Source organism: Mycteria americana, chromosome 3 (assembly GCF_035582795.1).
Source record: "Mycteria americana isolate JAX WOST 10 ecotype Jacksonville Zoo and Gardens chromosome 3, USCA_MyAme_1.0, whole genome shotgun sequence".
Classification (NCBI taxonomy): Eukaryota; Metazoa; Chordata; class Aves; order Ciconiiformes; family Ciconiidae; genus Mycteria; species Mycteria americana.
Window position 1 is genome coordinate 68,256,751 of NC_134367.1, and position 26,301 is coordinate 68,283,051.

General features: G+C 44.8%; 2 protein-coding genes across 8 annotated transcripts in view; one reads left to right on the forward strand and one right to left on the reverse strand.

Moving 5' to 3' along the window:
• HIVEP2 (HIVEP zinc finger 2) overlaps positions 1 to 16,132 on the reverse strand; it is a 144,754-nt gene extending 128,622 nt beyond the window's left edge. For 2 of the 7 annotated variants that reach the window (XM_075498861.1, XM_075498863.1), the window contains exons 1-3: positions 15,429 to 16,132; positions 5,765 to 6,298; positions 5,194 to 5,282 (exon numbers count right to left, since the gene is read on the reverse strand). The gene's annotated coding sequence lies outside the window, so the exon portion shown is untranslated. Of the gene's footprint in view, positions 1 to 5,193; positions 5,283 to 5,764; positions 6,299 to 9,517; positions 9,601 to 15,061; positions 15,215 to 15,428 lie in introns of those variants that run through there. The other 5 variants (XM_075498862.1, XM_075498864.1, XM_075498867.1 and 2 more) reach the window with 4 other exon arrangements.
• The window catches only part of LOC142407548 (uncharacterized), a 63,642-nt gene extending 40,827 nt beyond the window's left edge, over positions 1 to 22,815 (forward strand). Inside the window, exons 2-4 of the mRNA XM_075497170.1 lie at positions 15,670 to 15,831; positions 16,204 to 18,403; positions 18,574 to 22,815. Of these exons, the coding sequence (XP_075353285.1) occupies positions 15,670 to 15,831; positions 16,204 to 17,036 (995 nt within the window). The 3' untranslated portion in view covers positions 17,037 to 18,403; positions 18,574 to 22,815. The remainder of the gene's footprint in view (positions 1 to 15,669; positions 15,832 to 16,203; positions 18,404 to 18,573) is intronic.
• Positions 22,816 to 26,301: the final 3,486 nt, after the last annotated feature.

Sequence of the window (26,301 nt, forward strand, 5' to 3'; positions counted from 1 at the left end):
TTAAAAAGACCTTTATCTGTGGTGGTGTCTTTTTTAATTTAAAGTTCGAAACTTAAAGCAAAGGGACAGATGCAAACTGTGAACTGCCCTCACTGTCAGTGCCCTTGGTATGCTGATGAAAACACGTGCTTTTCCACTCCAAAATAGAAGTTGGTTGCGGTAAGTGCAAATACATATGGAAAACAACTCTTAAACAAAGTTGGCTACCTACAAAAAATTTAACACCTTTACAGATTCCCACAGACTCAGTTATACTTTTACCCTGTTCAGTGCACCTTAGAACAAAGTCACTATATTGTATCACTCGGGAATTTAAACTATGTACATGGTTTTTATAATTCCTTCCCTTCCATTTGAAGGAACGTTTGAGAAGTGCAAGTGGAAAAGCCATTATCTTGAGATTTTTTGTTGAACTGTCTCATCACTAAGGGAATTCTCTCAAGCAATCCTATAAACAGATAATGAAAATATCCTGTGCCACGTTTATGAGGAAAACAAGGCAAATACAGATGACAAGGTCCAAGCTGCCGAACACCTGATAGCAGGTAATTATTTATCTTCAAAATACACGTGGCAGAAAACAGAAGCGGGGGGCTTGTTTTTCACTGTGAACCTGGTACCCAGCCTAAACATGGCAGGTACGCAGGATGCAGCATGAGAGACTGCCCTCCGCTGAAGGACACAATCCCACCACCAGCGAAGTGGTGGCAATCAGAAATTCCTCAGAAATTCCTGTCTCCTCATCTACCGCACCCCGCTGCCCCGCGCCGTGCTCTCCTGCCCCGGGAGGACTCCGCCACCAGCGCTGGTCTCTCCCCCCACATACCTCAGGGGGTCCCCAGGCACGAGGACGCACAGCCTCCCTGGACGTTCAGAAGCTACTGGATAAAAGGCTAAATTGCAAAGAGAAAAACACTACTGCAATTATGTGGTAAGGATCAGGTTTGGCATGAAAATATAAACCTTACATTTCAAATGGGATGATCCCATATGTTTCAGGTGTGTGCGAGTGTCCGTACGCATATAGTGCGAGAGTGTATATGTGTGTGTGTGCTGTGTGTGTATACATATGCACATACACTTGTGTATGTGTGAGTATATAAATATAAAATATACGTATGTGTGTGTGTATATAATAATATATATACACATTAAAAAAAAAAGTTAATATATGAAAGTGATTTGGCTAAGTGGAACCAAAACCCTGTGATTGTAACTATCTTTTATAAATAACAACTTGTGGGAATTCTTTGGACAAAACACATTAAGTCCTGGAAACTACTTGGGGGAGAAAGGCAAGCACTTGTTTTGGGGCTTGCTCAAGTATTTATGTTTTATTTCAAATGCCTAATCAAGACAAAGCAGATCTGAAACCCATGTTTAAGAACCTGCAGTTTTCAACAATAGGTAACCTAATTTCAAGAAACCAAAAGCAATTGCTGAAATATTTACTGAAATTGCTTTCATGGAAACAATGAGAAAACACTATAAAAATGTTAAAAATATTAAATCAGCTTGACTGCTTCTGTATCTCATGAATTCAGCAAGATCCTAGGCAACAATAATATTTAGAATAAATATTTTTCTTATGGGAATAGCATTTTCACTCAAATTGACCAGATGATATCAATTAAAAAAACAAAGATTAGATACAGAAAACACATCTAAACTGACTTAAAAACGAAACTGTACTCCAGTGAGTACAAAGCTTGTTTAAGAAGACATTTACTTTTCCCTTCAAAGATCTTCTTTCATAGGCTTGTTTCCCTTAAAGTATTTTGAACTAATTTCAATTCAAGTGACAAAAATGTGCTCACTAACACTTCAGAAAGCACACACTACTCAGTGTAAAATACTGCACACATACAGAAATATAAAGATTAATATACCAAAGGCAAATCCAGTATCAATTCCAAATTCTGCACTTCTGCTATATGCCCACTTCAAAAAAAAAGGGACACAAACAGCAAAATAAATAAATAAAAATCAGTGATACAAAAATACAGTAACTTTCTACGTAATATACCATCTGTTCCACCAGAAAACCATGCTGCAGCAAGCCACAGGGGCTGCAGCTATGAAAAGCCCTTGTAGAAGAGCCAGGCGCTGTAATGAGCAGTTTCAGAAGCTGCGGAAAACCGTACCAGCCACCGCAGTAAGGAGGCAGCCTGCGATGCACTCAGTGGGAACCCACCATCCCCCCGTCCCGCAGGCTGGGGGGACCCGGGCTGCCACGATGTCCTCAGAGAGCTCCCCGGTTCTGCAAGCCCAGGGTCAGAGGTTTACAGCGTACCAGTAAAGCTGGGCAGCGCCGAGGAGCAAGTGCTAGTTGTTTGAGGTTGTGGTGTTTTGCCATGGCTTTTTACGGGAAAGTTTTGTCTCCAGAGTTACAGACACAGTAAACTGGATTTCCCCAACTCCTCCGCAGACCACACCTCCACTGATGCTGCTCCCTGCTCTTGTACTACAAATCTAGTATCTGCACACAGAAATAGCTTCTGGAACATGGGAATGGGCACCCTAGTATGCCTGCTATCCCAGAGGCTCATTAAAAATAGGAGCTGCTGTTGCATGCCAGATGCTTGCTCACTGTTGTGAGCCTTACAGCAAATGAACTGCCAGTCTTCCAGCCACTCGGGCAAAGAGGCAGGGAGGAGAGACCCAGATCAAAGAATTACTAAGGGGTGCTCCGCTACGGTTAGGAAGGCCAATTAAGGTATGCGTCCCTCTCCTTCCAGCTGGCAAAGTCTCAGGTACTCAGGATTATGTAGTAAGAATTTACTTCTGCCGCTTCTATTATTATTCATTAGGTGTGTGTTAAAAAGGTATCCTACCTTTCCAGCCTTTGGTTGCAATATCACATCAAATACAGGCTTTAGGGCAAGGTCTGAGTTCTTTAAACCATGCTTGTAAAGGCTTTGATTTGCTCTCCATCACCATCCCCGGAACAAACGATGGAATCACAGAACCCTGGGCAATTAGGAGACCGTACCTGGACTGGAGGGAATTCATGAGCCAACACATTATCATAGCTCTCATTAATAAAATAATAAACTGTGCAATTACAGTGGGTTGTACACATACCTCAGGGTATGCAGTAAGGCACAAATTTAGAAATGGAATGTTTCCAACAACCAACAACAACTTAAACAGGCAAGGATCCTTATCAAACAATTAGGTTACTCAAGAACTACTCCAATAACTGGCCCTTTTTGCCCAAGGTTATGCATTCTAAAATCATGTCATAAGCTTTGGTTGATCTGGGCTTTTTCCTCTTCCTTTTTTATTTTGTTTGTAGTATTTAAAAAAAGAAAATAGCTCATCTCCCCTCTAATCAACCCATCAGGTGCAAGATTCTTTCAAAATTACATCTAAAAATGGAAGAGTGCAAAGAGAAACCCAGTTATCAGTGATAAGCCAATTCAACTCCGTGCTACTGGGCTTCAGATGGAGGACTAGATACATAGGACAGGTAGGTTACGCTAGAATGAAACATTGTACTAGAACCTTGCAAGCCTATTGTAAATATTGTTTTCGTGTGTTTTTTTATGCTGAACCATGCTGAAGCAGGAAAAAAAAATCTCTGAAATTATGCAACTTGAAACAAGAAGGTATCAGACCTTATTAAAATAAAAAAATTAAAAAAAAAAAAAAACCAAAATTACATCATGCACAAACTGAAATGAAATGCAAATTTCTCACATCTTAACAAGCAGTTCCAAACCCAGATAATGGGATCTCATTGGGGAAACAAGCGTACAGGACAGGTAAGGTACAGTCCAGGCTCCAAGCTCACAAACTCTGCTGGAACTACGATGCCCTCAGGAACCCACCAAGTTCCTTTCTCAGATGGGTTATAACTACAAAAAAAAAAAGCTAAAACCACAGCTCTAAGCCACTGTCAGTTCCAACACTTGTACCTAAGACTTCACGCATTTTATATTCAAATCACAATGAAAGCACCTTGGGGTAGATAATATATCTTTACTCTTTCTTTCCAAATTACCTTATACCATCTGGCAATGTAACAATCATTTCTGTTGAGAGTGCCCTTTGTTTTATATCTTCTCTGCCTGAAGTATCCAGAGGCTGTTTCCACGTAGACAGTTTTTCCAATATTCTCGCCTAGTGTTACTATATCCAATGAAAAGCAAACCTCGCGTGCTGGAGGTTTCCATTTATAGGCTGAGACAGTCACGAGGAGCACCATTTCAGCAGTACAAGTCCTGTCGACAGGACTGATGGTAAAATCCCAGCCTCGTGAAAAAAACCAGTAACAACGTGCCATTCTGCACTTTTATTGAAGTCAGGATTTGATCAAAAATGACAAGAGTTTTCATTTTATTCACATGAGACGAGGCAGTTCACACAGTAACACAAGCTGTGCCGAGCACAGTTTGGTGCCATCTTCTCAGCTGTGGGGCACTGATTAGAAAAGTGTGAGATGAGGGCAAGATGGTTTTGCACTTGACAACAGAGAAAGTCAAGCAACACGGTAACAAGCGTTGGCATGATGCAAGTGTTTTTTATGGTATCTTTAATTTACGTAACCTATTTACACAGGTAGTCTGTTCATGGATTGACTTTCTGGTCATATCTCTACAGTCATATGAGACCTGGCACCACTAGTTCAGCCATGGTGCTGAAGTCAGTGTCCTACCAGAGGAGCGAGGGTTAATGAGCACCACGCACAAGTTGACTGTCGTGCACCACCAATGACAGGGCCTCAGAAACAATTCTTTAACCTTCTGACTAGAGTGATACGATTATGTCCTTCAGAAACAAGAAGATATAAAAGGAATTCAAAGTGCTTCAACTTAGAAGGCAAACATCTTCAGGGTCCAATAAGACATGACCTTGGCTGAATCAGTCACAGGCAATAAAATGGGCCACGCTCAGTTACTGACTCTGCTGGCATCATCATATCAGCATTGTACGAGGAACAGTGAATGACACTTCAGAAAGATCACCTGGGCAGATTCTGATACCCATTGCACCAAAGTGAAACCACAGCAGTTCATCATAGAGAACTAATATGACTTTTTACCTGTTTAACAAAATGTGGCTGTGTATATGCATCTATATACAGACTTGTGAAATAAATGCTAATACTCACACATAAATAATGCAAATAAGTTTATTTATTTAAAATATATTCTTTGTTATTTAAATAATAGCAGAAGTTGAACCTACATTAAATCTAGGACAAATCTTCCTCTCAGCGACAAACAAGCCAGACCTGCAACCACGAGCTCTCATGAAGTTATTCCAGGTATACTGTACTGTGAAGGAAACAGAACATGACTGGAGGCAAAAGCTATGATCACATAAAGGTACATGAGTGTACTTATACATGCATGCTTAAATATTTCTTCACACAATACAGCAAAAGCCCTTAATTTTCTGGTGTAATCTGTTTATTTTTATGGGAAAACATCAAAGCAGGAGCCAAAAAATGCATTTTTGGCTGAGATGAACACACAGGTGTAATCCCATCATCTGGATGTGACACTGTCTGAATTATGAAATGAAACTGGGAAGCACGGCGCTCTGTTTTCTAGTGTGCAAGTCTGTAAATAGCCACAAAATCTATTTATCATATTCTTGGCTTGCCAGACAACCCATTTGACTGACAGTTAGTCAAAATCGGTTTCATTTATTCTCCTGCTTGCTAGTTAAGTGGGTTGAACTATTGACCAGGATCAAATGATAGCGCGACTGAATTAAAACAAAACAGTGCATAAGCAAATGTAAAGAGAAATACCTGCAAGCATTGAGCAAGACTGCATTCTGTGTGTAAATTGTGGAGATGTCAAACAATGGAAGTTAGAGGATGCTACCACTGTATCCAAGATGGTGCCTTCTATTGGATCTTAGTTGCTCATCAAGACATGCTTGTTCGACTTGCAACTGGACAGGGATATTAAAGGCTGTAGTGCTAAAATTCCTTAGGTTGAGAACTTAATGTTACAGTGAGACTTGATCTGATAACAATAACTTCTTGTAGGCAATTATAATCCACTGTCAGTCACATTCAAACCTCCCCTCCCCATCTTATTTATTTTCCCCTCTAGGCCTCATTCTCAACCAGCATACACCCAAAAATGTATATTTAGCATCCTCATTTTCTTCTTTAATTACTAAGGCTGTGAGAGAGAAAGAGAAAGAAAATTAGAAGGTTTATCTCATAGTCACTCCATTTGTGGAAAATATGCTGCACTGAAGCTTGGGAGAGGTGTGCGTAAAGGAACTCCATCGTCCTGTGTGTCTTTCTCTTTCCTGCCATGCAGAGGGTGATCTGGGGAGCAAGGGAAGGAAAGTCAGGGTATATCTACTGAAAGCTACTTCACCGTTACTACAGAAGAACAAGCAAAGACCCCAGACACACCACTATAAAGCATCACACAGAGGACACAGACCAAAACTAAATCAGAGGTTCTTCTCCTTGTACACTTATCTTTTACAAGTGAATGTGTCCGGGCCAACGTGCCATCATGAAAGGTTCAGGTTCATCAACTCTGGATGCTGAAATCTGTACAACCCAGAAGCAAAACAAGCGTTTCCAAGGTGCTGTATAAATGCACCTTGTCCTTGCTCCAAAAGAGAAGTTTTGGAGGATCTGATATGCTTCTATTTCCCTGCCTATTACTTTCTCACCTCTCTGCCAAGCCTGTTCATAAAAGGAACATACAGAGTGACGAATTTTTGTCCACAAAGAGATCACTAATGGAATCACTGAAGAGCTATATGGTAACAGTTTTCAACTATTAGTGAGCTGAGCTAAAAACAAAGCAGAGAAAATGAAGGTACTGTATGTCATCCTTTTGTCTCTTGACATTTCACAGATCAAAGTCCTGTCAATAACAAATCAGACCAAAGAAAGGTGCTATGGGAACCTTCATACTACCGTATATCAGTTCCAACTTACAACCTTACTCCTTCACAAAAACACAGCTGACTCAGAACTGCCCTACTAATTACTCCAAATTATGTAGTAGTTTTCCTAATGCATGGCTGATTCTGAAGTTTTTCACCAATAATTAACATTACCCACTACGATAAACTAGGTCAAAGATGAGTACAATTTGTGCATTTTTTTAATTAGTAATGAAGTAAATCAGAGATTAAAAAACTAAAAAATACATGACATGTATCAAACGTGACAGATAACTTACTAGAGTAACTTTATTGCCCTCTCCATCCCAACGTTTTGCCACCATACCAACCTACCACAGAGGTAGCAACACTGTATTTGGCATCACTCTAGCTCTAAAACAAACACCTTCCTATGAGTTTGTATTTCACTAACATCATGCTAACATCACTAGCATCATTTCACTAACATCATTTCCTACTGAAGCATATTATATAAATGACTCCTACCCTTACACGTATCTCAGATTTCTCCAGATGTATTAGTAACATCTTGCTAAGCCTGTATCAAAATTCAGCTGTACCTCACCAAATTAAATACATGCAGTTTACCTATTATTTAAGCCTTAAGAAAACAAAGATTCTAGCCAAGCAGCACTGTGAAAATACCCACTAACTTTTAGAGGAATTTTACAAGTATTGTAGGACCAAGCACAAAATACTGGAACAGGCTGCAAGTTCTGTTTGACACAATTTTCCTAGGAATGTTGGAAGAAATTACATTCACATAGCTTTGCTGAGATTTTAAAGCAAAATCTCTTTACCCTAAGAGCCTAGTATCACGACCTCTCCTGGTGATCAAAATAGACTACCATATCACACAGCATCGAGATGTCCAACTTTATGGTCTCCATGTTCATAGTTAAATCCTACCTTTACCAAAGTGTGGAAACTTTTATTGACTTAAACAGGATAGGGAATCTGGTTGTAGGAGTCTATGAATGTCCAGCCAAAGACAAATATCTTTTTCACTAAAGAACTACTTTATCTCAGACAAATGAAGGGCAAAAACCTTTCATAAGCAGCTTCAGAAACTGTGTTCATAAACATAACTGATTTTAAATGGGAAACAGTCAAAACTAGTCTATCTCTATTGTTACAGAAGACCATGAATTGTACTCAATTCTCTCTTCTATAACGTTAACAAAATAGTTTTAGAAATTCAACTCTAAAGATGAATCAGTGTTCACAGGTGTCACAGAGGACTCTGTTAAACCCTGTCAGCATACACAAACGTCAGTTAACCAGGGGCCTGCATTACTCCCTAGAGCATCTCTTTTTCATTACTAATGCTTGTACAGAAAGAAATAAAATCACTTTCAAACCCCACATAAATTGACAACAGTTAGAGCAAATAAAGGTATGTTTTCCAGCTAACTGAACTATTTTAGCTGTCTTTGAAAGACAAGGAACATAAAACTCCACATACTTTTAGGACTTTTGTGAACAGACTACACTTGAAATGAACTACAATGACCTATGAAGACTGTTAATAGATGCCAGCAACTTAGTCTCTGTTGAATACTGACTTTGGTCTAAACTAAATAGTTTTTGTTCTATCTAAATAGTGCCACGTCTTGTTGTCAAGGAAGGGTAACCCCTGTTATTATTTCACGCTAGTCTTTCTTGACACACTACACGTGTTTTGTTTTAATGCAAACCACAAATACAAAATACATAAATACAGAGATTGGGCCATTTATTTTATTTAAAAAAAAAAAACAATATGCAAGAACACCCCACTGTCTAATAAGACTAACTCTTGATAATCCTGATCCTGTCATGTTAGATTTTTTTAAACATAAAGCTCCTTTCTGCCTAAGCACAGATATTACTCTATGGGAAAACTGCTCATTAAATAATATTATTTCAACAAAATTAAGCATTCTGCTCTACTAAATTCTCTGAGATTATATCATGTCCTACAATGTGCAACTGGACATTTCTTTCAGCTTTTTAAATTGCTTATTAGAAAACATCCAGTATTACTCCATATTCATAAATCACTTGATAAGGAGTGCACCCAAGCTCTGACAGTCCACCACCAAGCCCAGCAGAGGAAAATTCCAGGCACACCTCTAGGGTTTGGGGAGGCAGGGAGGATTAAGTTAGCCCAGCCAGGCCAGCAGCAGCAATACTAACCTCTGTAGCCAAAAAACTCCAAACTTCACTATAAATTACAGAAAATAATCTGGGGTTTGTTTTTTCAGGAGCGTTTTCTTATGAAGAGGGTCAAACTCTACTTTACAGCATTACCTTCAAAATGTCGCCTGACACTGTGATTTCAATTCCCTTTAGCTCCTCTGGTTTTCACTTTTCTATTAAACTGAACTATACATGCGAATTACCTAACTGCTTTCCTTTGTATGGAATTTCTGATAAACCACTATCTAAAAGAGAAACTTTCTGTAGCAATCAAACCTTGAGTTCTTCCTGTAAGACAGAGCAGCAGTTAAAGCATGCCTTTCAAAAAATACTGTACATCCTTTTTTTCCCCCTTTGGTAGCTTACATAAATCAGAGATTTTAGCCAGAACTGCAGCAGTTTATTACAACTTACTTAAGCTGCAATGAACTGAACTTACATTTTTAAGAACAGAAATATTCTTTACAATTTTTTTTGTGCAGGCTGAAATTTCTTGTATATTAGAGTTGCATTTTTCAGACTCTGTAAGCGTATTAGGACACAATTGTCCATCACAAGAAAAAACAAAACAATAAAATAATTCTCTGTTAAATACAAATTGAGGTGCAACAAAACAACCCCATGTGTGCATGAAGTGGCCATAAACCCGTTACCAACTACATTATTACATTACTTATGGTTTCCATGTCATTTTTAGAAAGAACTTTTCTGTTGAGACCAAGTCTACTCTGACAGACGTAGAATGTGCATAAACAAACCCAGAAAAATGGATATAATCACTATGCAAACTAGTCATATCACTGTAACCATGTACCGGAGGAATTTATATCAGATAATTACGTCCACATTGGTACACTGTATTACTTTAAGAATACTACCATCTCAGTGGTACATTATTTGGTAGGTATGCCCTGAGACCCCCATCCAGAGAAAGTGGAGGAAAAAAAGACGTATAGGTTTTTGCTTACTCACATATAAATCTATGAAAAAGTAAAAGGCAATATTGAGTTTCAAGAAACAGTGAAAGAGGCATGCCCAGGGCAGAACAAGGAAATACAGAAACACAAGCAATGTTGTGACCATAAACAGTTGAGGTCCACACTCTGTTGCTAGTACCCTGGCATGCAGAGAACAGAGAGTGACCGTTTTGCAGATGTACAAAATGTGCCTGAAAGACAAATGAAAATAAGCACCCAGAACCCACAAAATTTCCTCAGAGCAAGAAGAAACTCTTATGTTTAGACTGTATTAATGATGGTGAGAAATTAATCACAAGACAATAAAAAAAAAAGGCAAGGGACTTTTAATTTGACAGGCAAAGCTGCATATACTTGTATGTCTTCTGATTATTTCACATTGGGGATTTGGAAACACTGCACCAGATTGTTTCCCCTACCCATACCCATACCCTCTCACCCCTTTTCCATGCTCACAGCTTTGTGAGAGAGATTTCTGGGGACAAATCTTACTGGGGGCAACCTACTATAAATGAGTGGTTAGGGTAAAGTCAACTGTTCAATTTATGAACAAAAGTTCAGAATGCTAAAATAAGAGGTATGTGGTGGCTCCCACTTGCTATTTCTGTAAAAAACCCCAAAATCAGATGTTTCCAGAGATTAATATCTTCTTTAAATTCACTGACGATTTCTTAAGGTCCAAGTAGGGGCTCGCTAGTTGGTTATCATGGAAAAACCTTCTAATAATTCTAGTTACAATGGATTGTTGCTCTCAGGCTGTCAGACCAGCACTTTTGCAAGTCCTAATTTCACTTGAGAATGAAAAATATGGCCTCACTGAATTGCTTTTTAATATTTCCTGCTGAAATTGAACAGTTGTTGCAAAGTCTTATAAAAAAAATGTTTAAGCCCCAAGAAGAGAAACAAAACTGTACAAAGCTGCTATTTCCTATTAAAATGGCACAGCCGGCTTGAAACTTTCATTCTTCTGTGATAATTCTGTGCTACTTTAATTAAATGTAGCATCCAAAGTTACTGATTGAAATGTGAAAAATACTATTCTCCATTTTCCATCTAGTTTACGCTTCCCCTTGCTCTTTCTTCACTTCTTCAGGAACTGCTAAGATAGTTCCTTCTACTGAAGAAAAAAAAAAACAGTTGAATTACAGGACAAAAATAACTTCAAAAATACTTATTTTAATCTGCAACATACTACTTCAGAGATGCTGTTTAAGAAATCTGTTAAGAAAAAATAACCTGCCTCTTTAAATAAAAGAATTTTCAAAGCAATTTCCTCATAACTTATCGGACCTTTTTCAAATAACAAAGGTATGCAGCCTCTGCACTCAACACTTCTGTGGAGCTCCCAAGAGTATTAGCAATTAACTCTTGCTGAAGACTTTAACACATCAGATCTAATAGTAATTATGTATTCCTCCTGCTAGGAGGACCAATAATTTAAAACCACACCCTGTCAGGTTCACCTCTTCTCAATGATTGAGGTCAGATGGATAAAACATTTTCCTCTCTTTACCCTGTATGAAGGCTATTGACATGAAGAACCAACTTTTGCTGGTCCTGATTTATGTTAGGACCCAAGACAGGCAGAGAAAGTTAGTTCTCAGCTCTGTCAGTTTACCTGGAATTCTTATGCAGAATCAAGTGAGAACTACATTGAGGTAGTACTTGCTGAGCTTTACTTACAGAGCTGGATGGACAGCTATCAGTATAACAGACCACAGCTTATTACAAAACCCCACCATACTCAAATTTGAAAGATAGCTTGCCATATTTCATAATACAAGTCACATAACTGTGACCTGTACACTTTACAGTAATACTCTTAAATAGCAAGCATTTTTCTCTTTGATGGTAAGTATTGCAGTATTTTGCTAAGTAAACCACTTCTGTCAGACACACAGCTCCTATATTCCCACTACCTTACCCGATATGGTTAAATTTCAAAAGTAGTAACAGTAACTGCCCCTGCTGATGACTCAAAACGATGAGGAGAGGGACAATGCAAAATGGTACTCCTTACTTTCACTTTTGTTTAATTCCAATTCACCTTAATTATTTTAAAAACAAGCACCTAAATAAATGAATAAACAAAGAAGTTTGGCAAAATGCTCAACAATAAATGTCCTCCTTTTAAAACTTCCAGCTTAGTTACAAACAGTTTAGTCATGTAAGTTTACTCATATAACTGAGTCCAGCCAATGGTATTAGAAACAGTTAAAAGTCAAAACAGAATGGCCTTGTAGGGTGCCACCACATAAACTAAACATGATATACTGCCAAACACATGTACCATTATTCAGCAAGGACCACATGAATGCATATGGCTCTCTGTTTTGTCTTCATAGTAACAAGAAGGTTTGTAAACAGATCTCACATATGAGGCAATCTAGTCACTTGAGAATCTAAAAATCTGCCTTTGTGAAGAAGTGTTCTGCACTGTTGCCACACAATTGGACTCAGATACACAATTAAAAGTCCTCTACATTTGTGCTTTGGGACAAGTGCTGCTCAGTTTTATTCTTATCCATAGCAGTGGTGTTTTAACATGCCACCTCAGCCAGGATGTATATGCCTGCTATGCCAAATTGCCATTGGAAAATAATGTCAACACAATAGCCTATAAAACATTAAAAATTTGGATTGTTCTATCAACAAAAGTAATGACACCCTGACTGTACCATACCACTGCTGCCTTTGCACAGCTGAAAACCACAGTAACCTTATATGTATTTACAGATGACAGTAGTAACTTTTTAGAACTCGCATGGAAAAAACCCTCTCAGCCTAATCCACAGCACTAACAATTTTTTTTTTAAAAATGAGGCAAAGCAAAAAATTGATGAAGAAAGTTTGAAGTAATTCATACCTGAATTTTTAGAAATATCTCCTGACCGGAAGGATATAGAAAGATTTAACATCTAACTGTAAATAAATATAACTCCCAGGTTACAGTGCATCTATCTAAATATGTCCACATGCTGCAAACCTAACAGGCAGAGGCTCTCCTATCTTTAAAAACAGATGCACTTTTTTAGCATGTCTGCGTATCATTTTCACTATCAAAATACTGAGGATTCTGCACTGCGTCCTCATAACCTGAGGATCAAATTCCTCTGGTAGTCAGTGGCGATGCACAACAACAACAGAATTTAAAAACTGGGCCCACTGAATCTGTACCTTGTTAGACCAGTAGTTCTTTCAATTTAGTAATTACTGTAATTACTTGGTGTCCCCAGAATGATAATGATGACCGGAGCCCCCTTGTGCTGCACAGGAGCTGCAGAGACACGGAACAGAAGGTACCGTCTGCACGCACAGCTCCATGGAGCAGAGTAACACAGACCTATCGATTAATGGTCTGCTTTTGCCACCCCAACCGCTTGATTTACTCCTTCCGTAATAATTCACAGTATAGACTTATGGGGGGGGGGGGAAGTAACACTCTTGACTAAGTAGGCATAGAAGGTTTTCTGTATTATTTAATAACGTACAAAACCAGACAGGCTTTATATTAAAGTTGACTTCATTTTAAAATGAGAGAAGGGAAATTATTTAGCAAAATATTTCTGCCGAAACTCATTAGTATTTCTATTAATTTAAAAGGGTATTTAAGAATTATTGTAATTAAAAAACCTTTAATGTCTGAGTAGAAGTTTAATTTCTGCATTGCCATACGAAGGAAAAAAAAGGCCACCTCAAAATACCGTTTGACCATCACTGCCAACTAATAAGAAAAACAGAGAACTCTTTTTCTGGGAAATTAAGCTCGGAGGACTTTTATCGCTGTCCTGGGGCGAGCCCCGGCCGCCTGCCCGCGGAGACAAGGCGGGCTCGCCGGCGGCCGGCCGAGACCCCGGGCCAGGCGGGCTGAGGCGGCGGGGCCTCCCGCAGGCTTCCCCCCCCGCGGGTCGGAGCTCTTCAGGGCACCACCTAAAGCGGAGGCATCACCTCCCTCCCCTCCCCTCCGGGCCCCCTCTCACCGAGGGGAAGGGCGGTCGGGGCGGGCTGAGGAGGTGCGGGGCATCGCCCGGGCTAAGCCGGGGCTTTCCCCTCCCCGCGCCGCTTCCCCCAACGGCGGGGACACACAGAGGCAGCCCGCGGCGCCCCCGCCCGCCGTCCCGCCTGCCTCCCGCCGCGCGGCGCGGTGCCGGCGTGAGGTATCCTGTGCGACAGGCGCGGACGTGCCGCTTACATAATCACCGCCGGCCGCACACGTACCCGTGTTACATAAGGGACCGTGCCCCCGGCAGCCCCCGCGCCGCCGGCCCCCGCCCGCGGCCGCCCCCGCGGCAGCCCCGCCGGAGGGCGGGGGGAGGCAGGCAGGGAGGGCCGGCCGCGGCGGCGGCGGCCCCGGCCGAGCCCCTCGTTAACCCCCTTCCTGTGGCGCTTACACGTCATGGAACATTCCCGGAACGGGCCAACGTCCCACCCACTTCAGGGAACAGTCACCGCGGCGCAGCGCACACACGCACTCCCACAGACGGACGCACCCCCGGCACGGCGGCGGGTCTCCCCGCACACACGCACGCCCCCTGTGCCCGCCGACCCCCCGGCGCCCCCCGCGGGGACGTGCCGGCAGCCGGAACCCGCCCCGTTCCCCCCGGCGCCGCCGCCGCCGCGCCGGGTGGCCCCGGGCGCTCCCCCCCCCCCCGCCGGCTGGCCCCCCCGCAGGGCGCCGGAGGCCGCGGAGAGAGCCCCGTCGGGGCGGCCCCCCCGCGGGCGCCTCTCCCCGGCGGTGACCGTGCCCATTCCCCGCCACAGGAGGGGATTACGCAAGGCAGCCTGCTCCTCATCTGCATACACTTACAAGCTGGGTATTCCCCGCATTTCCTAACGGCGTGTCACCGACAAAGGCCTGTCCCCGGCCCCGGCCCCCTCCTGCGCCGGCTCGGCGGGGCGCCGGGCCGGGCCGGGCCGGGCCGGGGGAAGGGCCGCCGGCCGCCGTGCCCCGGGGACGGTGCCGGCGACTGCCAGCGCCCAGAGCCGCCGCCACAGAGGTGACTTACCGGTCCGGCGGTTTTACAGCCCCGCCGGCTTTCCCCCGCGCCTCCCGCCGCCTGCCCTCCATTCACCCCTGCAGCCCCAGGGCCGGGGGGCGCCCGGCGGCGGCCGCGCCGCCAGCTGCTCGGGCGGCACTCGGAGCGCTGGCGTCAGACCCCCCGCTCGGCAAGCGCCCTCTCTGCCGCGGCCCGAAACCCAGCCCCGCGGCGCCCCGCACCCGAGCCCCGCCGCCGGAGTGCGCCCCGCCGCCGGCAGCCGCCCCCCGCCGGCGGCTCGGCGCGGCTGTCAGCTGGTGCCGGTGACAGGGGGCGAGCGGCGGGCAGGCGGCGGGCAGGGAGGAGGGGGCTGCCCGCAGCAGCCGCTGCTGCTCACCTGGAAAGTCACCGAGGAGGAAGGAGGGGAGCCCTGCCGGTGCCCTTGCTGCTGCTGCTGCTGCTGCTGCTGCTGATCCCGCCGGGCGCTCTTGTTGCTCCTTTGCTAAGGGCTTGCCTGGAGTGAGGTGGCTCGCGGTGCTTCTTTATATATAAAGACAGACAGATATTCCAGCGGCCGAGGGGCGCCCGCTTCACGCACTGATCTTAAGGCAGGTCATTTCTCTCCCTCTTTTTGGAAGGGACCATCACCATCACCCTGACAGTGGCGGAGGGGCTGGTGTTGCACGGGGGAGAGGCGGAGGCCCGGGAGCCGCAGCCCGCCCTGGCCGAGGCGGGAGGGAGCGCTCTGCGCTGCGGGCGGATCTGCCGGGCTATTCCTGGCACCACTTCCCAGAACAGAAGTTACAGGGCGGCGAGCGCGGAGCGAGCGCGGGGAGCGCGCCGCCCGTGACGTCACCGGGTCCCCCCGCGCGCCGGCGGGGAGCGAGCGGGGCGCGACCGGCAGCGCCCGGCCGCGGGGTGATGGGCGCTGCCCGCCCTGCGTGTGTGCGCGCGCGAGGCGGCGAGGGGAGAGGTGCGCCGTGCAGGCGGAGGGGAGGCGGGAGGCAGGCGGCGGGAGGCAGGCGGCGGGAGGCAGGGCTTCGGAGGGCGAAGCCGCGGCCTCTCCCCGCCGGCGGAGACCGCCGCTCCCCCTCCCCCTCCCCGCCGAGGGAACTCCCAGGAGAGCCGGTCCCGACTTGCCGCGCACCAGCCGCGCGTCCTCCCGGCCTGAGAATTTCCTCCGAGGACGCGGGATCCTCCTGCCCCCTCCCCGCCCTCCGCTTCCTTTTTTTCCTCCCCCGGCCCCTCCGCCCCCCCGCTCTTGCCCGGGCAGGAGCTCGTTATCTGTCGAGGAGAACAATACAACGCCAGGGCTCCCCGTGCCGGCCGCCGGCCCCGGCTTCGCGACCTGCCTGCCGGCAGCGCCCGCCCGGCCCCGGCAGGCGCCTCCGAAACCGGGCACGGCTCTGCTCGCTGGGCGGGCGGGCGGGCGGCCGCCCCGACCCTCGCTCACCACCTCGTACCCAGCCCTTTAAAAGGGGCCGCACGGCACACCGGCACGGCGGGGCTCGCCGCCGCCCCGGAGGGCAGGGAGCCTGCCCGCGGCAGGCACAGCCGAGGGCGCTCCAGCCGCCCCGGGCTCTGCCGCAGAGTCACGCATTTATTTCAACAGCCTCTCGCCGCCAGCGCCGCGGCGAAGCGCCTAACCCGAGAGCGGCCCGTGCCACCGGGAGGTCGGACGGACGGTGCCGGCGGTGACCCAGGGCCAGGGACCCCGCCGGCGCTGCCCTCGCCGGGGGCCGCCGCCGCCGCCACCTCACGCCGGCTAACGGCTGCCCGGGGCTCGTGCCCCCACCTCCCCCCGCCGCCGCGCACGGGGCCGCCCGCAGCCAATGAGCGCCCGCAACGTCGGGCGGCGGGGCGGGGCCGGGCCGGGCCGGGCCGGGGCCGGTGGCGGGGCCGGTCCCGCAGCAGCCGCCACCCCCGCCGGCCGCGGAGCCGGCCCGCCCCCGGGGCAGAGGCGCGGCAGGGGGAATTCCCTCTCGGCGGGGCGAGGCGGTGCTAGCGCTTCCCGGGAGCACCCCAGCGCTCTCCCGCGGCTGCGAACCCACCGCCGGCTGTCGGAGCCGTCGCTGCACCAGGGGCCGGCCCAGGTCCCGCACCGACGCCCGCCCTGGGTCCTGCTGCTAGCAGCGGCTTTGGGTTAGCTAAACCCGAGCGAGGTTATGCGGGACAGCATTTGCCTTCCTTAGATTTCCCGTGGCTGCTGGGAGGGCGAAGTTCACTCGGCTGGTTCCCTCGCCCGGCCCCTCCGGCAGCGCGGGGCTCCCTGCTCCGGCTTCCCCCGGTTTGGCTTCGCTGTGGCACAGGGGCACGCTGGGCTCTTGAAAGCAGGTCTTCGTTTAATTTTCAGAGCAAAACACTTTTCTTTTGGGAACGCCATTCAACCGCATTTGAAGGCGACCGTCAGTTGATTGGAAGGGATGCCGAGTCGCAGCGCTGTTGTCACCGTGACATCAGAAGTCATACTAGCACCTGAGATTATTACCTTGATTCACATCAGGAAAAAAATCTCAGCCTCATGGACGAAAAGGAAAGAGCGTACACACAAATCCTGAAATGGATTGCCGATGCCAGGGCAAACAAAACCATTTTTTTCATCATTTCAGTAGTTAAGAATTCTAAGTCAATCCTGCAGGTTTTAGGGACTAATAACGATTCAGTGCTTGGGGTTACAGAATCTGTTAATAAGTATCCTGTCATCCTAAGATGGTGCTTGGCCCCTGTAGACTTTGGTGGCCCCTGAGTCAGGTTCACCGGGCTTCATCGTGCTCGATGCAGGAGGTGCAGGAGAGTCTCTGGGTTTCTTGGGACTCACCTCAAGTGATACGGGCACGAGCATCTCGCGTGATCATAATTTTACAGTAACGGATGACTTCTGTCACATAAAAGGCTTGCTCCTGCCGGCATGGTCAATACTGAGAGGACTGAACCACAACTAACAAAGAGTTGCTTGCTCCTTGTCAAGTCTGTGAGCATCTGTCCGTGTTTTCCTGGTTTTCAGTAAGTGATAATGTCATGCCTGACACTGGCTATCGTTTGACTGGAATTATTCTGTCTGAGTAAACATATTGACCTTGGGCTTGTGATCTTTATTTGATGTCGTGTCAGAATAAGTCAATGGGAGACGGCAATGCTTAGGATTTGTTTTAAATCGAGGTTTTCCCATCCTGCCGCTTTCCACAGCAACTGCGTTTACCTCTGCCCCCAGATGACGGCTGCCAGTATCTTCCCCTCTGGGAAGCTGCAGACTCCGGACCGGCACATTTGACTTCTTGCTGTATGCCCAGCATTGTCTGCTTCTCTTCTGCCTCTCACAAGACTTCAGAAGTTCATTTTTATTGCCACAGAGACACAAGCTACTGCAACGAGGTTCAATGTTCAAAATCATTTTAAATCAAGTGTTTATCGACAATTATTCTCAAAACAAAGTAAAACTGTTCTCTCCGTAATGCTTTTCAAAACAAGGGTCTTTTTCCAGTTATGTTGGTTATCTCAACAAGTTTTACTTTGTGTCCTTTCCCACATTCGCTTTCTCTTAGTATTGCAGGATCTGAGCTGCAGCCACTTCCTTCGCTGTGGCTCGACAAGGTACGTGCTGGAGCTACACCTCTTGGGCACCTCAGCGGTCCCAGGGAAGAGACTGAAGCTACACATGTGCTCAGAGACCTGGGCTGTCGTACACCACTCGTTTGGCTCAAGCCCCGGAGCAGGTTTTCACAGGCTGCGCAACTGCAAGAGTCCCCAGCTTGGAGGAGACCCCCGCCAGCCAAAGAGGCAGGGAGGTCCTTGCGTGGTTCCTTCAGCCCACTCCCCCTTTGTGCAACATTGTAGGGGAATGAGTGTCACTGAGTGCAAACTGACCTTCGTCCCCCACCGATGCCCCTTTCCCCTCCCACGGGGAGCAGGAGGCAGGAGCGCTGTCCCGCAGAGGGACCGCAGCTGGGAAGCCCGGGTAGTTTTCCTCACAAACTCCTGCCAGTAACTCCACAGAGAGGCAGCAGACAGGTGAATCACTTTCTCTCGCCTACTTGTGACAACAACATAACTTAATAATGACATCCTTGCATCATACCGTCCTATCATTTCCCTCTAGAGTTTTTTTTTACACCCAGCATTTAATAAAACTATCACTCTAACTAAACTGAGAAAGGAACTAAGGGAGCTTTCAGGTGTGAGATTTACAGCTGTTACTTAAGTACAGATTTTGCAGATTCATCAGAAGTCAATCTTGCTGCTTGGAAAGCACCTTGGCCATCACAGCTGCTGCTACTAGCAAGCGCAATACTGAATGATAATATTCAGCAATAATGTTCACAGTTTATTAAACACTATAAATTGTTCTGAAAACTTGGTTTGATCTCAGATCATACAGAATCCATTGGTTTTGTAAACTGTGCTGCTCCCAAAGTAGATAATAGAAGGCATTACATAATTTTTCTATAATAGTACAGTTGAGTTGAAATCTTAAATAAGCATTCCTAAAATAGCTAACAATTTTAAAGCAATTCATCCTTTCTTACTTTGGGAAAAATTACATGGTCCCTAAGCCTGTACCCACAAGCTCTTACCTATTTCTTCACAAAGTTGTTACAGATACAGCCGCACCAAAAGAGACAATTCCTTTATATAAAGGGGTTGATACTATCTATTGATTTCACTGTGAGTAGCGTAAAGCAAAATGGACCAAATGTATCCAATTTTCTGAAAGTCTAGAGGGCAGGAGCACAAATTAAAATTAGCGTTGGTGGTGTTATTTCACTGTTTAGCATCCTCTTTCTTAAGGTTTGATCAAGTGAGAAAATCTATGGGACTCTGTCTGGGAATGGCCTTCCTCATAAATAAACAAATACTAATAGTTTCCTATCAATGCTGTTTAAAACACATCGTGCTTATTTGTGTAGGAGCTTCCTTCCCTCTTCCTTCACTCCTTCTCCCGACTGCCTGGACTGCTATGTCTCTTGCTGTCCTTGCCCCTTCCACCCCCACCACTGCCTTTTCTCACTCCCTAGTTACACTCAGTGCTCCTTACACTTACCAGTAAAATTGCTGGCTTTCCAATGCTGGAAGGGGGGCATAGTCCCTCTTCTGTACGGAGAAAAGACTCTTTGGAGGATCCGATCTTTCTCCCCTCATGAGTGGGAGAAGGGCCCTGAGCTGGATGCTGGGACGATGGACGGCCGGCGAGGGTGAGGGTCCCTGCCACTGGCCCCTCCTCAGGGACTCCTGGAGAGCCTGAGGGGGCACCCCCAGGGGTTTTGGGGCTGGGAAGGAGGGTGAGAAGGGAGACTGAGCTAGATAGGAAGACTTGGTGAGAGTCCTGAAAGGACTGCATTTGTCTTCCGCTTTACTTTGGGTGCCGAACGCATCACAAAATCAGCTTGTAGAGCAGTATTAATTCGGATAACTGAGGGGATTTTTATTTTGAGAGATACCTACCTTCTACTGACCATCTCAAGCTCTTCTTCTCAGAGATAAGTAGCAGCTATGAGTTGCACATATCATTCATTTAATGCCATAAAACGTATTTCCAGCCACAGCATTCCACTTTCCCATTTGTACGCATTGCTTTCATTTTGCTCAAGTGCCATCTTATCTTAAGAGAAAAGAGAAAAAGACATTGCCGATTCACCCTCCCAACACCTCTTCCTCTGCGTTCCTTGAATCCGGGCTGCTGTATCTTGTTTGTCTGCTCTCCTACGTAAACAAGGGCAATCTTTCTTCATAGGGGAGTGTGCCTGTGACTCCTCCACAGAACACAAAGAAGTCACAGTGAAGCACTTCTGTATCCACAACAGCTTCAAGCTCATATGGTATCAAGTGGTGCAAAGGAGCAAGCAGCCAAGGTGGTTAGCTTGAACAAGCCTGTGTGTAAATAACTCTGGCAGAGGGCCCAAAGGAAGGGGAGTGCTATTTGCCTGGTAATGAACAAATAGCTCTATTTCCTGAAGGAAAAATATTTTTCTGCTATATTGAGCTTTCCCTCAAAAAAAAAAAAAAAAAGAAAGCGATTTTCTCCACATAAAGTATTTCCAGATGCAGAACTAACATGCTGTGTGTATCAACAGCTTGATAATAACATGTCACCACTTGACCTTGGAAGGGGGGAAAAATGAAAAAGGCAGAATTTTCTGAAATTATGCCCTTTCATGGGAACATTTTTTAAAGCCCATGAATTCTGGGAAAAGATTTTTAAATAAAATTTGATTATTTTTACTCATTTCCATTTTTTCACAGCTAATTAGCAAGCTGAATAGGAAAATCTACAATGCTGACCAGAAACTCAGCCAAGTGATTCCGTGCACTTCTCCTGTGAGATAAATGAGCCCTGTAAGTGCTATAGCCAGATTCTCTTTGGTCACCCTTTTTAATATCACAACCCAATTATGTTTTTGAAAGACCCTTACTTTTAGGCATTTTGAGAAAATATTTTGCCTTGCTAACAAGTGGGCCATGTTATCAGGCACTGGTTATTTCTCTTTAAATACAAAGTAATAGCTCCTATGTATTTTGTATACTAGACTCGGTTCTCTCCCTCTCCTTGCCCCACTTTTTCTAGGAAGAGCTGAAGTAAGAGCCTGCCAAAGACATGGCGTGATTTAGCAACTTCTGAGTTATATATAACCTGAACAATTAAGTGACTTAATTTTCTAAAAGCTTACCTATTTATATTCCCATTAGACCTGATAGCCTTTCGTTTAGCATTCTTCTCAAATAGGCAACTTACAATTTTGCATTGTCTTCCAATTCAAAGAAACCTCAAGTGCGTTATGTGTAGAGAATTTCATGTACGGGCTGGAGGGAGACAGAGGGGCAGACCACTCCTAGTAATGACAACTTGAAAACAGAGTTGGGAGAATATCTTGGCATCTCAGAATGGCAGAGGGCACTTTGGATAAGAAAAATGACATTAACTAAGTTGCAGCTACCTAGAATTTGGCCATACTATCCCATCTCCTTTACTCTTCTGGCACATGCCATGGGAACCTTCCCAACCACATTGGTTGCCCTCCTGGTTTTGCATCTCCGGAATCTTCCCACAGGCCAGCGCCCCGAGCATCCTGCAAATACCTTCCTTCACAACTGATCCACAGGGAAGTGTGCCACCTACTGAAGGACCTCAGCCACTTTCTATAGGTCTCGGACCTTCTTAAGCTCTTCCTCATTCCTGAACTTTCCAGGCCTTCACACTACTGATTTGAATAAGGAATTAGTCTTTGGTTTATGGAAGTTTGTAAACTCAGCAATTGGAAAGTCATGAAGATGGACATGAGCAAATGCAATCCAGGCTCGTTGCATCTAATTCATGTGTAAGCAGCGTAATTTGAGATAAAAATAAATCCTCTGTCTGAAAACAAGTATAAGTGTTACCCCTACATTGCCACTTTTGCCAAAAGTGGGATAGATATCAAGAATTACCTCTATAACTGTAAGAAAAGATTAGATTTGGGGATAATCAGTACAACACATGGATCTGTTGGCAATACTGACATACACAATATTTGCACTTTAGGTATTAGTTGGGCTTTTTTAACAAATGAGTGAACAACTTCCTTTACTGCCAGATAGTAGTTACCTGTGACAGTGCACTTTCTTCAGTTAATCATTCGGTTGAACAAGCTCAAAGGAAACTTTACACAGTTGTTGTCATAACTTGTTTGACACACCTAAAGGCTGTCCTTTGGTTACCTGTGTCTCATGCCACTGAGTTATTCATGCATAGTAATGCACCATTTTTGCTATCAAAAAAGTTGAAACAGATGTCAATGTTGTTTCAACTGTTGTAATAGTGGATCATAAATAAATATTTTAACAAGACCAACTGCTTTTATTAAAATCTGTGGAACTGGGTAACTGAAAAACTTTCAGTTTTGAGGCTCATCAGAGCCTTTCACTTTGGAGTCGGTGATTTAAATTCTGCTCATGTACATTACAGTAGATAATCAAAAGATCTAAAATTCTGATTCACTGAAATTAACAGATAATATATGTCTTTAAAGCTCTTCTGTATTGGACTTACTTGTCCTAAGAACTATTGTTCTAAAAAATTCTCATGAAGAATTTCATCAAAACTTCAGCCAGAAAGTAAAGAAATAAAATGTTTTAGAATAAGCATCTTAATGTATTTACAGTTTGAAAATGCGTATAATAGAAGTTTGAAGTGTTTCTACCAGTTTTGTCACAGTCTTAACCAACCTGTCATACAGTACATCAAAATCTCTGTAATACCTGTGACTGTACCATTCAAGGTTTCACATATGCAGGAGACAGAAGGGAAATAAAATTCATTGTCAGCAAGCACAAAACAGGGAGAGATCTAACTCTAAACTCGCCATCACAGTCACAGGGTCTATACTAGCTATAAAAAAAGGCCTGGAAGTCATTGTGGGCAGTTCTGCAAAACTATGAGCTGTGTTCAGCACTGGCCAAGACGACAGAGCAATTTTTGGAAGCTCTTCAGAAATGAAAGGGATAAAAAGGCTATAGAGCCATACAAATCTAGGGTGGCACATACCAAATGCACTTCTGGTCCCACTGTGCTCCCAGTGGGACTGCTCCGCTGGCTAAATCCTCGGGCAGGCAGGGCACGAGCCAGCGGTGGCTGCGGCGGTGGCTGCGGCGGTGGCTGTGGCGATGGCTGTGGCGGTGGCTGTGCCATCGGCAGCCCTGCGGGAGCCCGCTGTTCTTCCTAGCTGCGAACCGCTCCTCCAGCTCCCTGCCACGCAGCTCCCGAGGCACGCGTGCCAGCCGCCGGGGCTCTCAGGCGCAGGAGGGGTTTTGTGGATTGTGAAGGGTGGCCATCCCTTTGGTAGCATCTATTAAATCGTTAATCGTGAGGAGAGGGTGAGCCAGAAGTGAATGCTCACTGATATTCTCAAAATCTAAAAACACACAAGGTGCCCTCCCTCCTTCCCTTCCTCCCGCCAAGAAAACTACCGGATAGCAGATTTAAAACAAGTAAAAAGAACCACTTCTTGACACAGCACACAGTTAAAGCATGGACCTGGGGCAGAAGAATGCAGTAGGATACCATAATACGAATGTCTTCAAAACAAGATTCCCCTCATGAGCTGTGAGATAGTCCATTATCAGCTATTAAAGCAATGGCCCATATGCACACAGATGCTCAGGGGGTCGGTCCCTAAACCACTTGCTGACTGGCAGAAGAGGGTGTATCCCAGAAAAGATATAGGAGACTAAAAGAGGAAATTCTTTCCCTAAGCGATGTAACCGGCCACACTTTGAGGACAATAAATTACATGGAGCTTTCATCCAGCTGCAGTAGTGGCAGCTCTTACCTTCCTACCAATTTATGGGGTTTTTTTCAGTCACAATTAGCCTCTCTTTCTGCAAATGTGTGACTACTTTTGGGCTTTTTCATGATTTTCAGTTTCAAAGATTACATGGAGAAGCATTCAATGAAAATTTCAGTTCATCCTTGCATCATTTTTCTTCTTCATAATGGAAGGGACATTGCAGAGCATGTTGTATTTTCTGCTTTGAAAACAGAAATGCATTAAAAGATCTCCAGCAGGATACTGATTTGTCATGATGTAACCAATTCTAATAGTTAAAAGATCAATATAAACTCTATTTTCTGACTACCACAAGTTTATAAATGTGAAATACCCAGACAGCAAACTTCGTATTAACTGATTTTTGGAACTTTTAATATTTTTGAGCCATTGTCAGCCCAATTAGGTGTTCAGCATATGTTTTGCATTTCAGAATCCATATACCATTCATCTGTAATAAAGAGATGTGAAAGGGATGTGAGTCATTAGTCATATTCAGGAAACATGTTTCTGAAAAATTAATACATGACCAGTTGCCAGTAAGTAGCAATCTGCTACATATACGAACAAAGTATGTTATAAAGCTACATATTTTAATGATAGTCTTTAAATGTTAAAATTGTAAACTGTAATGGAAACAACATTTCTCTAATGGAATATTTAATATCACTTAAGACCCACTAAGGACTGCACAATAATTCTTACATCAATGGGAGCTGGGTAAAATTGCATAGAGTCAGTACAGTACTGTAAAGTCTGAAGTCAAGCTGGTATGTAAAGGTATACTTACTGTTAAGTGCACGAATAAACCTAGTGATTTCAGTGATGTTCTCTTGGGCTTCAAGTTAAACAAATGCTTAAGTGTCCTAGACTTTACAGTCCTGTGCCCTCCATTATTTCTCATAGACAGTGACATTTCTTACACACCTCTAGGAGGAGAAGTACGATTTGGCCCAAATCAGTACACTAATACCAACACTTCCCCATCTCCAGTGACTATTAGTATGCAGGAACATGGTTTTCTTACTTTTTGAGAATTATTGTTTTTTTCACGTGGGTGAACACTACTGAATTCAAACAGGTTGCATTCATTGGATGCTGTTCGTTAATTTTAGTTGTGGTCTCAGTGTGATTATGAGGAATCACTGGAGATGGGAGAAGAAAAAAAAAAAGGAGTTAGATTGTTTTTTGGTCAATAAGGACATTAACAGACTCTTTAAAACGCATTTTTACCCTAAAGCTAAAAATTGTAATTGCCAGTGTAAAAAGAATATTTTAAGGAACTAGCAAGAAGCCTGTTCAGCTGGGGAAAGTCAGTTGGTGGACACCAACATGTGTAAGTAGAGATTAATTCCTGGGCTTACAGCATGACCATACGTGTTCCTGGCTCAAGGTCCCTGGACTGTAGAAATGACTAAAAGAGCAAATCAAAGTCTGTGGCATCTTCATTTAAACTGTAATTATATTTCAACTATCCAGAAATTTCTGAAACAACAGAAAAGTTGGCAGCAGATAACCCTGTGTGCTGTGAGCAATGGGCATGGAAGCCTCACTCACAGCCATATAATAAATTAAAGGCCGCCTTTTTGTCTTACTTTCTCTGCCCTAGGTAGGTGTAAAGGTCTGCTAAATAGTTTAGGCAAAATGCTTTTCTTTCAAGAAATGAAAATTGCATTTTTGGTTTCAGAGCAAGAAAACCGGCTAAAGACAGTTCATGGCTGTAGGCAACAGATGTTCCTGAAGTGTAAATTAACATGGATTTTGGTCAAAAGAATAAAATGTAAAAAATATTCTAGCAGCCAGATATAGTAAGAAAGTGGGGGGGGGGGGGGGGGGGGCGGAAATCGCTGAATTCATGAGGTCAGATATAACTTCAGACAAACTAAAGGAAATAAGAGTAGAACAGTCTATTAGAGGAGATAATACACAGTTCAGAACAGGTGGCTGTGTTGACAGTAAACCAGCCTGACAGAT